Genomic DNA, 16005 nt, shown 5'->3' with positions numbered 1-16005 from the left:
CTTGTCAGCAAGCTAGCTGGAATCCCAAAGGGAGTCAACGATAGGCTTATGACCATGAAACTCCCACTGGCATCTGGCCAGAAGCACCTCACCATTGTCAGTGCCTACGCCCCAACCATGACCAACCCGGATGAAGTGAAGGCGAAGTTCTACGAGGACCTTCACTCTGTCATTGCTGCCATCCCTAAAGCAGACAAGCTCATTATTCTTGGGGACTTCAATGCTAGAGTTGGCTCTGACTACATCTCCTGGGATGGAGTGATTGGAAAGCACGGTGTGGGCCACTGCAACCCAAATGGATTGCTTTTGCTTCAGACCTGTGCAGAGCACGAACTGCTGATAACCAACACAGTTTTCTGCCTCCCTACCCGTAACAGGACGTCATGGGTGCACCCTCGCTCAAAGCATTGGCATCTCATCGATTATGTCATCGTCAGGAAAAGGGATAGGCAAGATGTACGTGTAACAAAGACCATGTGCGGCGCCGAGTGTTGGACAGACCATCGCCTTGTAGTCTCGAAGCTGAATATTCGAATCCAGCCCAAGAGACGCCCCCAAGGCCAGAAGGCTCCAAAACGGCTCAACATCGCTAAGCTGAAAAACATCACCATCAAACAGTCCTTTGTGGAGCTGCTGGAAGATCGTCTGGAATCCGCCTCTCTGGACAACCAGAATGTGGAGTCTGACTGGAGGACCCTGCGTGAGCTGATCTATAGTACAGCTTCAGAGACCCTGGGACCCATGACCAGAAAGCACAAAGACTGGTTTGATGAAAACTGTGATGAAATCAAGCAGCTTCTGGATGAGAAACGCCGTCTGCATCAAGCCCACCTGAGCAACCCAAAGTCCACATCAAAAAAGGATGCGTACAATGCCATCCGCAGGACTGTTCAGCAAAAGTTACGCCAGATGCAGGATAAGTGGCTGAGTGACAAAGCTGATGAGATCCAGGGATATGCTGACAGGCACGATATGAAGAGGTTCTATGATGCCTTAAAAGAAGTCTACGGCCCCACATCCTCGGGATCATCCCCCCTCCTCAGTGCAGATGGGAATACCTTGATCACCGAGAAGGAGAACATTCTCGAACGATGGGCTGAGCACTTCAACAGTGTCTTAAATCGCCCTTCCTCCATAAATGATGAAGCCATAGACCGTCTCCCACAAGTCCCCACCAACGAAGCACTGGACGATCCACCAACACTTCTTGAGACCCAGAAAGCAATCAGTCTGCTATCCAGTGGCAAAGCACCTGGCTCAGACTCCATACCAGCAGAGGTCTACAAGGATGGAGGCACTGTGCTGACTGAGAAGCTTCATCAGCTGTACTCACTCATGTGGAAAGAAGAGACGATCCCCCAGGATTTCAAAGATGCATCTATCATTCACTTGTACAAGCGAAAGGGGAACCGGCAAGCCTGTGATAACCATCGGGGCATTTCCTTGCTCTCCATCACAGGCAAGATACTTGCCAGGATCCTACTAAACCGCCTCACAGCACACCTTGACCAAGGTCATTTGCCTGAGAGCCAGTGTGGATTCCGGAAAGAGCGCGGAACCACCGACATGGTGTTTGCTGCAAGGCAGCTGCAAGAGAAATGTCGGGAGCAAAATGCTGATCTGTTCTCCACCTATGTCGACCTCACTAAGGCCTTCGACACCGTGAGTAGAGAGGGACTGTGGAAGATCATGGCCAAGTACGGATGCCCTCGGAAATTTATTTCCTTGGTCAGCCAATTCCATGAAGGCATGCAGGCTCGAGTCCAGGACAATGGCGAAACATCTGCTCCTTTTGCTGTCACAAATGGTGTCGAGCAAGGCTGCGTCCTGGCTCCAACGCTGTTCAGCCTCATGTTCTCTGCAATGCTTACTGATGCCTTCAGAGATGGCGATGTTGGAATTGGCCTAAAGTACCGAACAGATGGCAAGCTGTTTAACCTCAGAAGGCTTCAAGCAAAAACGAAGGTCATGACAGACATCATCAGAGACTTTTTGTTTGCTGATGACTGTGCCCTCAACGCTGGATCTGAAGCTGACATGCAACTCAGCGTCGACAAGTTTGCCACTGCCAGCAGGAACTTCGGCCTTACCATCAGCACGAGGAAAACTGAAGTTCTCCATCAGCCAGCCCCAGGGAAACCCTACGTTGAGCCCAACATCACAGTCAACGGTCAGAGACTCAGTGCGGTGGAGCGGTTCACATACCTTGGCAGCACACTGTCACGAAATGCGACCATCGACGATGAAGTGAATGTCAGGATTGCAAGAGCAAGTGCAACTTTTGGTAGACTCGATGCAAATGTCTGGAACAGAAGAGGCATTAGTCTTGAGACCAAGCTAAAGGTCTACAGAGCAGTAGTTCTCCCCACACTACTGTACGGCTGCGAAACTTGGACAGTGCACCAACGACATGCCAAGAAGCTGAACCACTTCCACACAACATGCCTCAGGAAGCTACTGAACATCAAGTGGCAAGACAGGACCCCAGACACAGGTGCTCGCAAAAGCCACCCTTCCCAGCATCTTCACCATCCTGATGCAGTCCCATCGGCTGCCCAAAAGGCTCTTCTATGGCGAGCTGCAACAAGGGAAGAGATCACACGGAGGTCAGAAGAAGCGCTTCAGAGATACTCTGAAAGTCTCTCTGAAAGCGTTTGATATCAACCCTGACTCCTGGGAGGAATCTGCAGTGGACCGTAACAAATGGCGCGCTGCTGTGCACAAAGGCGCCAAGTTGTGCGAGGCCAACAGGACTGCTGCAGCTGTTCAGAAGAGGCAGGCCAGAAAGTCACGGGCAAACAAGCTCCCTGACAATGATATGCCTGTCTTTGTCTGCCCCAACTGTCAGCGAACATTTCGTGCGCAGATTGGACTATTCAGCCATCTGCGCACTCACAGATAGATTCATGAGCATCCTTCCCCCCACCCCACCACCACCCTCCCCCCATCCCCCATCTGGATGACAACGATGGTCATCGATCTCGATGGACACACCACCACCACCTCGGTCATGTCTTTCTGCTCTGTCCCCAGTCAACCAGTGAAATTACACCAGCTGTAATTCATACAGCACTTAGGCAAACTTACTCGGTCATGTCTTTCTGCTCTGTCCCCAGTCAACCAATGAAATTACACCAGCTGTTATTCATATAGCACCTAGGCAAACTTGGTCATGTCTTTCTGCTTTGTCCCCAGTCAACCAATGAAATTACACCAGCTGTAATTCATGTAGCACTTAGGCAAACTTCTCTTGGTCATGTCTTTCTGCTCTGTCCTCAGTCAACCAGTGAAATTACATCAGCTGTAATTCATACAGCACTTAGGCAAACTTATCTCGGTCATGTCTTTCTGCTGTTCTCATAAGTTGTAGTGAGCTTGTCCCACACACTTCCCCCTTTTTCACACTTATATACATACTCCAGATCTGGATCAAAACCACACCAATGCAGTCCTTTCAAATGAAGACAATTTTTATAATAGAATGAATAGTCTATTGTCATCTGACATCACATTTTCTGTTAACCCTTATACTGCGTATCATATATATATTTTTTTTCTTAGGAACAGAATATACTGACAGTACAGAATTCAAAAGATATTTTCTTCTCTCTCTCTCTCTTTTCAAATTATTTTATAGTTATTTGTTTATTTTTACTCACATATCTTTTTCAAACGAATTTATGGTAACTTACACAATGATACACATGAGAATAAACATTCAGCACATTTTGATGTCATTTCCTTTTCACACATATATCTTAAGTATATGATTCATGAATCAATAGTGAACACATAGAAACGTACAAAATGGCGTGCTTCTCAAACCCAGATATTCATCAAACACTGAAAAAATCCTTGACACTGTTTTCAGTCCAGCTGACCACATAGGGTCATATCATAACTGCCAAACTAAATAAAAACCTGTCAGATGCAAACCCGACTTATGGAGAGGACCATCGACCACCAGGGAAAGAGTGGACATTTGTGCCTTGAGCAAAGTCCAACACAACAAAACATTACTATCACTCCCTGAATTTTACAATATCAACAAAAATCACCAGAAATATGCAGATCCTGATTATGCTGAACCTGACTGCCAATTTCTGTGAATGGAAAAAACTGACTGCTGGAGGGAGTGAAACAGGAAACATCTGAGATGATGGAGCACATTGCTGAACTTGCCACAGGCAAAATGAAACGAACAAGAAAACAACCATACATGAAATAAGGAAGCACTAAGCTGAACAGATCTGTTCTGTGTAAGAGCTCCACTGTATCTTTTGCGTGCAATGCTTTGGGTTTTTTTGCCTGTGAAAGGCCTTGGAGCCCAAGTCTTTATGTGCAACAGTTTGGGGGTTTTGCCTGTTAGAGACCTTGGGGCCAAAGCATGTTGTCTCTGTCTCATTATAATCCATGTTTGTGTTCCAATCCTCATATGTAGTGCTATCTTTCTTCCTAAAAATTCTGCAAAACATCTCAACAGCAATGAGGTAGTACGACTGTGAACTCGGAAAATCATTCTACCAGAGCATTCTGACCCAGCAAGACTGTTCACAGTCCTTTAACGCTTAAATCAAAGCTTATATGCAAAGCAGGCCAATTTGATTTAGCAAAAAGCAGACTCATGCCAGTTCTCTGGAAAGAGGAAGATATGTACATTAAGCAATAATTAAATGGAAAAAGTATGCTTTGAACAACTTTGACTTTTGAAGTAGCTAAATTGATTTTAGAAATCGTGTTGTCCAGAAACAAAAAAAAACCAAGTGTTCCGTTTCTAAAATCATGACTCATTTTGTGTAGATTTATTCATGTATGCAAAACATTTGCCACAAGCTAGGATGTTAAAAGGAGAAAAAGAAGAGTCCAAAGAAGAAATGGTACAGCTGCCTTGTGATCTGATCAGATACAATCATCATTTCATGGATAGTAAACAGTTTCCAAGTAATCATTATTTTCAAGGTTGCCATAATCAGGTTTTCCCCAAACTACACCCGCAGAAAAAAAAAAAAAAGAAGTGAATACAGATCACCCATCACCCAAAGAGAAAACATATCATACACATCACAATAAACATAATATAAAGACATAATGCACATACAGAAAAGATAATCATTCAAGCAAACCCTTTTCACATGACTTACATGCAGCACTACTCATGGCTGTTGCTCCATTTTGACATCAGGAATTTAGTGCCCAGGCTGGCCACTTCGATCAGCTGACAAAAACGTTCACATCATGAGCTGGTAACAATTAGATATTTTTGTATCGGGCTCAAACTTTGATCACTAAACGCACACAAGGGGTTGTTGGATGCTGAAGTTACCCAACAAATCGCCAAAGCCAGCAGCTCCTTTGGTGGGCTGACTGAACGACTGGCAGGAACAGGGCATCAAGTTGCCAACACAGATCACTGTGAAAACAGCAGTGCTCTTTCCCTGATTACTATGACACTGTACCAATGCCACATCTCACTGCTTACTGGTCCCATATGCTGCTCAGGTCATAAGGGCACTGCTTGGTGGATTGCCGAACAAGAAGCCTCCACTTGTCCTGGTCACTGGCAAGCGCCTGGGTTTGGGCAAAAGTTTTCCCGGTCCACTCAAGGATGTTAACTGTCCACCTCTTTCTCTGATGTCCCTTTCCAATCTTTCCTTGAAGGAAGGTCTTGGAGAGGCCGCATCAGTGCTGGAAAAAATTCCATCCGCACTATCTTTGATGAATTTGTGACATCGAGAGGCAGGTCAGGCCAACAAACTCGGGCCCTGGCAAAATTCCAGCTTCACAAACATAGTGTTCGTTGACCCAAAACCAGCTGTGGTGGTTGTGTCCAGATGACAGACAAATTATTAAAAAAAAAGAAAAAAAAAAAGTAGCTGTCTGTCTAGTTGCAGTACGGAACCCACGACCAAGGACAACCTTTCAAAAGGTACAAAGACACCTTGAAAACCAACATCAACCAGGGACAACCTTTCAAAAGGTACAAAGACACCTTGAAAACCAACATGACCCAGGGCAACCTTTCAAAAGGTGCCAAGATACCTTGAAAACCAACAAGACCAAGGACGTCCTTTCGAAAGGTATAAAGTCACCTTGAAAATCAACATAACCCAGGACAACCTTTCGAAAGGTACAAAGACACCTTGAAAACCAACATGACCCAGGACAACCTTTCGAAAAGTACAAAGACACCTTGAAAACCAACATGACCCAGGACAACCTTTCGAAAGGTACAAAGACACCTTGAAAACCAACATGACCCAGGACAACCTTTCAAAAGGTGCCAAGATACCTTGAAAACCAACAAGACCAAGGACGTCCTTTCGAAAGGTATAAAGTCACCTTGAAAATCAACATAACCCAGGACCACCTTTCGAAAAGTACAAAGACACCTTGAAAACCAACATGACCCAGGACAACCTTTCGAAAAGTACAAAGACACCTTGAAAACCAACACAACCCAGGACAACCTTTCGAAAGGTACAAAGACACCTTGAAAACCAACATGACCCAGGACAACCTTTCAAAAGGTACAAATACACCTTGAAAACCAACATGACCCAGGACAACCTTTCAAAAGGTGCCAAGACACCTTGAAAACCAACATGACCCAGGACAACCTTTCGAAAGGTACAAAGACACCTTGAAAACCAACATGACCCAGGACACCTTTCAAAAGGTACAGAGACACCTTGAAAACCAACATGACTCAGGACAACCTTTCAAAAGTACAAAGACGCCTTGAAAACCAACATGAACCAGGACAACCTTTCAAAAGGTACAAAGACACCTTGAAAACCAACATGAACCAGGGACAACCTTTCGAAAGGTACAAAGACACCTTGAAAACCAACATGACCAAGGACGTCCTTTCAAAAGGTACAAAGACACCTTGAAATCCAACAAGACCAAGGACGTCCTTTCGAAAGGTACAAAGACACCTTGAACACCAACCAGAGCTGTGACAATGATCCCTCAACCTGGGCACTGACAGTGACCAGCAGAGACTGGTCTGTGCAAAGAGGCTGAACATTTTTTTTCAGGCAAACGGCTACTCAAAACAAATGGGAGAGGCATACACAATGCATGGACCGTGGCCCCAGACTTTCCTGGCAATGCATGATGACAACTATGTGCGTCCAGGTTAGGCCTTCACTCACACCTCAGGACCCAAAGTCTGCTTTGTCTGCTCATTCATCATACCAACAAGATCCCATCTTGTTATTACTTGTACAGACATTGTAAAAAAAAAAACTTTCATTTTTCTCACCAGGTTATCAAAGTACTGAAAATTATTTCTTGTCCATAAATAAATACACCAAACTATACAAGCATTGGCTAGTCCCAGCTTTCCAACGCACTCTTTAACATGCTTTCAAAATAAATCTGAACTAATGGAGGGTATTTAAGAAGTCCCAGCTTTCCAACGCACTCTTTAACATGCTTTCAAAATAAATCTGAACTAATGGAGGGTATTTAAGAAGTATAACATGATGGGCGTTCGAACAAAAATAATTTCCAGTTATCTTCTATGAAACATATATGCGAAACATTAAAAGAACACCATAAAGGTACTTTTTCATCTCAAAATGCTCTGCATCATATAAACAACAATTATACATATCAATACACTGATAACAGTACTGTTTCTCACCACAATCTGTACCAGAATGAACTGGTACTTGCTTCTGAAAACCACCAGGATCACAGACCCATTATAGAAACAACAGGAAAATAAACCACAAAACCACCACACACCAAACAACAACAGGAAAATAACCACTAAACATAAATCAGACTTATCAAAAATAACAAGAAAACAAACTTCCAAACATAAAACATAGACCCATTATAAAAAACAAACAACATGAAAATTAATCATTAACATGAATCAATAAATACAGGAAATGAATTCCAGATGCGCAGCTCTCTCTTATTCAGGCAGAACGGCGCTGACAAGAAAACTGTTGCGATGAAAGCAATGAGAGGGACGGGAGTTAGGAAAGATGAGACCACAAATTCAGCTGACTTTTGCAAATGGAAGTCACTGTTCAATTCTCCGTAAACCAAATCTAATTAATGCACCCCTGATGGAACTATGTTTACTACAATCAATTGCAAATACTTTTTGACATTTCTGAAAACCACATGAGAATTTTTCCACCTTTTTGGTGGGTTTCTGCCTTTCTGACACACACCTTTCTTAAGATCTACAAAGAAAATTATAAGGAACAGGTGTACACATGCATATGAGTATTCTTAGACACAATACAAATAATATTCTAGAAATACACATAGATAATCATCCTTTCTTTTCTGCTTCCTGATGATGATTTTTAGGTAAAAAACAAAACAAAATGAACAAAATCCTTTGCCCCAGAAGCCCCAATGGGACATTACCTCTGGACCTACCAGAAGCCAATGCTTGCCCTTGGGTTCTGTGTAAGGTATCTCCTGTTTGACTTGCTCCTGTTCCAAACTCTGAAAAATGCATTCTGCAACTGCCCAAGGTACATGGTCAGACACTGCACTCCTTCAGTGATGTCCCCAAACAAAAATCAATCACTGTCCTTTTTTTTTTAATTCTTTTTTTGCTTCACCCTCTTTTTCACACTGATGGTGGCCGAATTAGCTGAATTAATCTGGATAATGTTCATAGCACTTTCATCAACGTCTGCAGTAATCCCCCCACCCTCCCGTCCATTCATGGGTTGTGACAAATGTTTACTTTTATCTATGAGTGGGTTTGTATGTGTATGACTGTTTTTACTCCACCCTCTAGGCAGCCATATTCTGTTTTGGGGGAATGTTCATGATTCCTTTACCCACTGAACGCTCGATACAAATTACAGTATCTTTACTGTTCGTATTTGATCTTGTGCTTGTGTATACACATGAAGGGGGTTCTGGCACTAGCAGGTCTGCACATATGAATACCCAGGAGATCAGAAAAATCTCCACCCTTAACCCACCAATACACTTCACCAGGCACCTGGGACTGACCCCAAGTTCTTCAAAATTCAATTCAATGCTCTAACCACTCACTGTACCAGTCAACCACAATGTTGAAGCAGGTGACAATGAAAAAAAAAAGACACTGGCAGCAGAGTGAACTGAAGTTATTCACAGTTTCATACCATGGACCCCTTATCAAAACAATGCAATGGTCGGATTCATGACCAATCCATACACAGTGAAACGCTCCTGAGCTGTGAAAGTGCTCTGCCCCTTTAGATTCTGAATATAACAAAAAGAGCTGGGCAACCTAAATTTGTGAATGTAACATAAACATGGTAATCCTCCTCAATTTTGGGAAATTTAACACACGTGTTCAACCAATATAATTTCTAAACCCAACACTAAAAAAACCCTCCTTGTCGTGGTTTCTGACACTATCATTAAATGTCCTCCATCATCCCAACTTTCCTGCTCCATCTATTATGTCATCATACAAAAAATCATGTAACATAGCAGTTCTCACGATCATTAATTCTACTTTAGTCTGGTAAGAACGATTAGAGACACAACCATTTTATGAAGGCACAGTGATCATCCAAAATCAAATCAAATCAAATTATGGTGCTTGGAGCCTCGCCAACCACAAAGGCCACCTTAAGGCCATCGCCAAGCTAGCATCTACTTCAAGTCAAGGTTAAAACGTGCAATAATAACTTATCACCGCTTCCAATCTTTTCACTCAAAAAGTTGATCATTCAAAAATCTTTGCACAGCAAAAACAATATCACTGAAACAAAACAAGAAAAAGAATGAAATGATAAAAAGATAACAAAAGAAATGCTTCGGAAAAAAGAAGAAGAAAAAAGGCAAGGCTTTGCAACTGTATGAGTTGTCATGACGCATTCCCATTACATCCCTTCACCCCTCCAAGAAAAAAAAAAAAAGGTCACCCAGAACCTTAGAGTGTTTACGATACAACCACAGCACTCCCGAGAGAACAGGGGCAACAACATCTCTGAATCTCCCCCACTCTCCCTCCCAACATCTGGCCCCCCTGTCTCCCCTTCCAGCCCCCCTCGCATCCATGTCTTGGTGCAGCGCCAACATCTCCAGCATCCCTCCTCCCCTTCTGTCTACCTGCAGAAGGTGGGGTGATGACATCTCAAGGTGTGATAGCGACGTTTCACGCATCACTCTTCTCCTCTTCCGTCTGCTCCACGGCATGTCGGAAGGACGACTGCACAGGGCGGGGCGACCACAGCTTCAGTCCCGCCACCAGAGGGAGCTGAAGGTCAATCTGCGTGTCTTTGCTGATTTCGTAGTCGTACCTGCCGGGGAGGCGATAGCGCATGCCCAGGCTGACACGTAAATTCTCCTGTAGAGGAACGTGCGAGTCATTGATGTTACACTTTCTCTTGTCTCTGTGACTGGTGGAGATTAACCAAAATGGAGCCTTGTCTAAAAAAAAAAAATTTTTTTTAAATTCTAAATCAGAAAATATCCAGATGGGCTGTTGTTTAGGTCACCAAATCATGAGATATACAAAGATAAACTGTATCCAAAAATTGCAATATTCCCTGGTTAAGTATTTATATACTTTATCAAAATTCTCTGTGACTCAAATACCTGCTCTGCAGCACTTTCCACTTTGGGAAAGGATACTAAGAAGAGGTGAGAAACAAACAACAAAATCTAGAGGTGAGAAACTAATTTATTTATTTATTTTATTACAATTTTTTTTTATCAGTAAATATCAAATAAATCAATTTTACTATCACTGGAACATTTCATGATACACAACTGCAATGACATTGGACACACAAAGCATTAAAATCCAGTTTTCTGCACTATTCTTTTCTTTTTCAAAATGAGATGTAGCATAAAACATCCAAAAGATTAAAAAATTAACAACAGTAGTAGTTATTATTACACAATCATACATCCATTTCATCATTTGTGTTGATATTTTCCGAAAACCATTTCCATAAACATCTTGATATTTTGTGTTGAAATTTGAAATATGTCATTGTTTATATGTGGAATTAAAAATAAATAAATAAACAAATAAATAAAAACATTGTACAAATACACACACACACATACACACACACATATATTTGCATATACACATCACAGTCTCCAAGAAGACATACATTTCATTCCTTTTTTGTTGTTGTTGTTTTGTTATTGATTTTTCCCACAACGTCCAAAAACTCATGTGACCAAAAAAAACACCACTAACCTTCAGTTTCTGAATGTCGATGATGACATTCTTGGTCATGGTGAACTCTGACCCCTCTGGCGTGACACAGGTTGGCTTCTTCATCATGGACACCGACTGTGGAAACAACTAGAGATCTGACATGTCTCCGAGGCCTTACAATGATCGTCTCTATGTCTGGGACCTCTCATCCTCTATTGTGTTGCATTGTGCTGCATTGTGTTGTATTGTGTTGCATCGTGTTTGTACTGTATTGTGTTGCATCGTATTGCATCGTGTTGCATTGTGTTGTGTTGCGTTGCATTTGTTTGTACTGTATTGTGTTGCATCGCATTGCATTGTGTTATATTGTGTTGCATTGTGTTGTATTGTGTTACATTTGTTTGTACTGTATTGTGTTGCATTGTGTCATATTATGTTGCATTGTGTTGCATTGTGTTGTACTGTGTTGCATTGTGTTTGTACTGTATTGTGCTGCATCATATTGCATCATGTTGCATTGTGTTGTGTTGCATTTGTTTGTACTGAATTGATTTGCATCGTATTGTATTGTGTTGCATTGTGTTACATTTGTTTGTACTGTATTATGTTGCATTGTGTTGTATTGTGTTGCATTGTGCTGTGTTGTGTTGCATTTGTTTGTACTGTATTGTGTTGCATTGTATTGCATTGTGTTGTGTTGCATTTGTTTGTACTGTATTGTGTTGCATTGTATTGCATTGTGTTGTGTTGCATTGTGTTGTGCTGCATTTGTTTGTACTGTATTGTTTTGCATCATATTGCATTGTGTTGCATTGTATTGTGTTGTGTTGAATTTGTTTGTACAGTATTGTGTTGCACTGTGTTGTATTGTGTTGTATTGCATTGTGTTGTGTTGCATTTGTTTGTATTGTACTGTTTTGCATCATGTTGTGTTACATTTGTTTGTACTGTATTGTGTTCATTGTATTGCATTGTGTTGCATTATATTGCGTTGTGTTGCATTGTATTGTGTTTTGTTGCATTTGTTTGTACTGTATTGTGTTTCATTGTATTGCATCATGTTGCATTGCATTGTGTTGCATCGTATTGCATTGTGTTGCATTGTATTGTGTTGTGTTGCATTGTATTGAACTGTGTTGTATTATACCGAATTGCATTGTGTTATGTTGCGTTATATTGTATTGTGCTGTGTTGTGTTGCATTCTATTATACTGTATTACGTTGCATTGTACTGCATTGTATTGTGCTGTACTGTGTTATTTTACTGTAATGTGTTGTACTGTAATGTGTTGTACTGTAATGTGTTGCATTGCACTGCATTGTATTGTGCTGTACTGTGTTATTTTACTGCAATGTGTTGTACTGTAATGTGTTGTACTGTAATGTGTTGTACTGTAATGTGTTGTACTGTAATGTGTTGTACTGCATTGTATTGTGCTGTACTGTGTTATTTTACTGTAATGTGTTGTACTGCATTGTATTGTGCTGTACTGTGTTATTTTACTGCAATGTGTTGCATTGCATTGTGTTGTACCGTATTGTATTGCAGTATATAGTGTTGCATTGTATTGTGTTGCATTTGACTGTATTGCGCTGTGTTGCATTGTATTGCATTGCACTGTTATATGTTGCACTGTACTGTATTGTGTTGTACTGTATTGTGTTGCTTTGTATTGTGTTGTGTTGTGCTGTGTTGTGTAACATAGTACTGTACTGTATTGCACTGTGTTGCATTGCATCACACTCTACTGCATTCTTTTGTATTACATTACTTTTTTTCCCACTACAGAAATCTCTGTGTGAAATTCAGGCTGCTCTCCCCTGGGAAAGCACCTCAGCAAAGTGCAGCACTACTCATATTTTTCTTCTTCTTTTTTTTAAATTCTGTCTGCAAGCGTTTGCAATCGCTCTATTTTCTGATGTGCTTTCATCAACGTTACCTTGTATCTTTGGAGGCATAAAAGTCAAATTTTGGATGCGTATCTTAAAAAAGCTTTGTTTCGGAAACAGCAACAGAAGAAACCAATACTTCTATGTGTGACGGAGCCTCCCTTTGTTGCTGCCCCACATGGCAGAAGGCATGATGGGAGGTAAGTCAGTGATACCAGAAGTATCATCCCTGGAACTACCACCCATCAGCACCGAAACACCACAGCCACGACAACTCACGCTAGGCAGCTTGCTGATCCAGGCGATGCAGTCGGACAGGTTGCCCTTGGAGATGACCTTGACGTAGACGTTGAGGACGTTGGAGAACTCATGCTGGAAGGTCAGCTGCACCACCACGCCCAGGTCCACTGGCTGCAGACACACCTCCATGGGGGGAGGCTTCACTGCAACACCACCAGCACAACTGTCATTATCTTTTTACTGCAATATCACCACAATGACATTGTCTTTTTACTGCAACCCCACCACAACAAAACAATATCATTTTCTTTTTAACTACAGCACCACCACAGAAACACACTGTCATTGTCTTTTTATTGCAACTCCATCACAAACAATGACATTGTCTTTATACTTCAAAACACTGCCACAATGTCATTGTCTTTTTACTACAACACCCCCACAATAAATCACTGTCATTGTCTTTTTAATACAGCACCGCCGCAACAAAACACTGTCATTTTCTTTTTACTTCACTGAAACACCGCCATATCAAAACATTGTCATTTTCTCTGATATATCAACTCTGCAGAATCAGAATCACAACAACTTTGTTATCTCAGAAGAGAAATTAAGTCAGCTTGTGGATTTGAACCAGAGTATCTTTCTGTCTCCTCAGTATCTATACTCTTGTCACAGGAGCTCCATTCTTCTGATAATCAACTTCTCAGGATACCTCACCTCAAAACAACAACCTGCAGTTGTTTTTTTTCTTGTCAAGCCCTAAATATATGGAACATACATACAGTAAATACTCCTTTGCAAGTGGTATGCTTGACAATGTGTACATACATATGTATGTGCACACATGTATGCATGTACGTGCATATGTGTGTGTGTGTATGTGTGAACAGTGTATGCATGTATACTGGTATGTATGCATGCATTGTGTTTATGTGTGTGCATAGTTTGCTAGGTTACTTTGTGGTAAACATACTCAACTTTGATATCATGTGTTATGTATGTGTGTTTTTTCAAAGCACCTAGAACAGTTTACTGGACAGATTGCTGAATAAGTATCCAATATCATTATCACTAGTTGCATTTCCATTAATGTTAAATATTCATTTTTAATTCCACCTCTCATCTATCATGGTTTCCCCCAACCTCCTCTGCTTCCATTTTATTTATTCATTCTTAAATGATGAAAGATTCATGGTCTTTTTTTTCTCTCTTTTGTAAATAAAGTAGGTGTAATTCTTGTTGTTGCAAATGGAAGAAGAATGGACAGGTCAGAGGCTGAGCGAGGCCCTCAGGGAAGACAACATCCTAGAATGGACAGGTCTGAGGCTGAGCGAGGCCCTCAGGGAAGACAACATCCCAGAATGGACAGGTCTGAGGCTGAGCGAGGCCCTTAGGGAAGACAACATCCCAGAATGGACAGGTCATAGGCTGAGCGAGGCCCTCAGGGAAGACAACATCCCAGAATGGACAGGTCTGAGGCTGAGCGAGGCCCTCAGGGAAGACAACATCCCAGAATGGACAGGTCTGAGGCTGAGCGGGGCCCTTAGGGAAGACAACATCCCAGAATGGATAGGTCTGAGGCTGAGCGGGGCCCTTAGGGAAGCAGAAAACAGAGAAGGACGGAGGAGTTTGGTTGGCAGGTTATCTGTGGTGCCCCAACAGTCATCCAGGCTAAGGGTCAAGCGAGGTGAAAGCGAATGTGTAATTAAAACCAAACTGATGACAACACATCACTTACCATGCGCATTTTCCCAGGCCAGCTGACGTTTGTTGCAGGCCCGTGTGTGTCCGCTGGTCTCAATCGGGTCGGTGAACGATCGGTGAACATCGATCAGATTCGAGCGGACCTCCGGGATCTGACGCGTCCGTGCGTTCTGGTTCACTCGGGCGTCGTTGCCCACAGCTGGAGACACACAAGAGAGAGAAAAGTCATGTATCTTCTTCTTCGTTCATGGACTGCAACTCTCACATTCACTCATATGTACACAAGTGGGCTTTTACCTGTATGACGATTTTTAACCCTTGTTCCCATAACACACCAAACGCTGACATGGATTACAGGAACTTTAACATGCCTATTTGATCTTCTGCCTGTGTATACACATGAAGAGGGTTCAGGCACAAGCAGATCTGCACATATGTTGATATGGGAGATCGGAAAAAAACCCACCCTTAACCCAACAGCCACCGTTACCGAGATTCGAACCCGGGAACCTCAGATTGAAAGTCCAACGCTTTAACCACTCAGCTATTATGCCCACTGAGTCATATAGAAATATCCATATCATTCATTCATTCATATCGAGTGTCAGAAACTGCAATGCTTTATCACCCCATGGCTGTTGACCCTTGGAGAGACGGGCACAATAGCCAAATGGTTAAAGCGTTGGACTTTCAATCTGCGGGTCCCGGGTTCGAATATCGGTATATCGGTGACGGCGCCTGGTGGGTAAAGGGTGGAGATTTTTCCGATCTCCCAGGTCAACATAGGTGCAGACCTGCTAGTGCCTGAACCCTCTTCGTGTGTATACGCAAGCAAAAGATCAAATACGCACGTTAAAGATCCTGTAATCCATGTCAGCGTTCGGTGGGTTATGGAAACAAGTACATACCCAGCATGCACACCCCCAAAAGCGGAGTATGGCTGCCTACATGGTGGGGTAAAAACGGTCATACACGTAAAAGCCTACTTGTGTATATACGAGTGAACGTGG

General features: G+C 42.4%; 1 protein-coding gene across 1 annotated transcript in view; it reads right to left on the bottom strand.

Annotated features, from left to right (window-relative positions):
- Window positions 1-8305: 8305 nt before the first annotated feature.
- Window positions 8306-16005, bottom strand: part of LOC143297509 (mucosa-associated lymphoid tissue lymphoma translocation protein 1-like) — a 37875-nt gene continuing 30175 nt past the window's right edge. The window contains exons 15-18 of the mRNA XM_076609907.1: window positions 15030-15194; window positions 13328-13491; window positions 11198-11293; window positions 8306-10330 (exon numbers count right to left, since the gene is read on the bottom strand). Of these exons, the coding sequence (XP_076466022.1) occupies window positions 10139-10330; window positions 11198-11293; window positions 13328-13491; window positions 15030-15194 (617 nt within the window). The 3' untranslated portion in view covers window positions 8306-10138. The remainder of the gene's footprint in view (window positions 10331-11197; window positions 11294-13327; window positions 13492-15029; window positions 15195-16005) is intronic.

Source organism: Babylonia areolata, chromosome 22 (assembly GCF_041734735.1).
Source record: "Babylonia areolata isolate BAREFJ2019XMU chromosome 22, ASM4173473v1, whole genome shotgun sequence".
Taxonomy (NCBI): Eukaryota; Metazoa; Mollusca; class Gastropoda; order Neogastropoda; family Buccinidae; genus Babylonia; species Babylonia areolata.
This window is presented reverse-complemented; position numbering and strand designations above follow the sequence as displayed.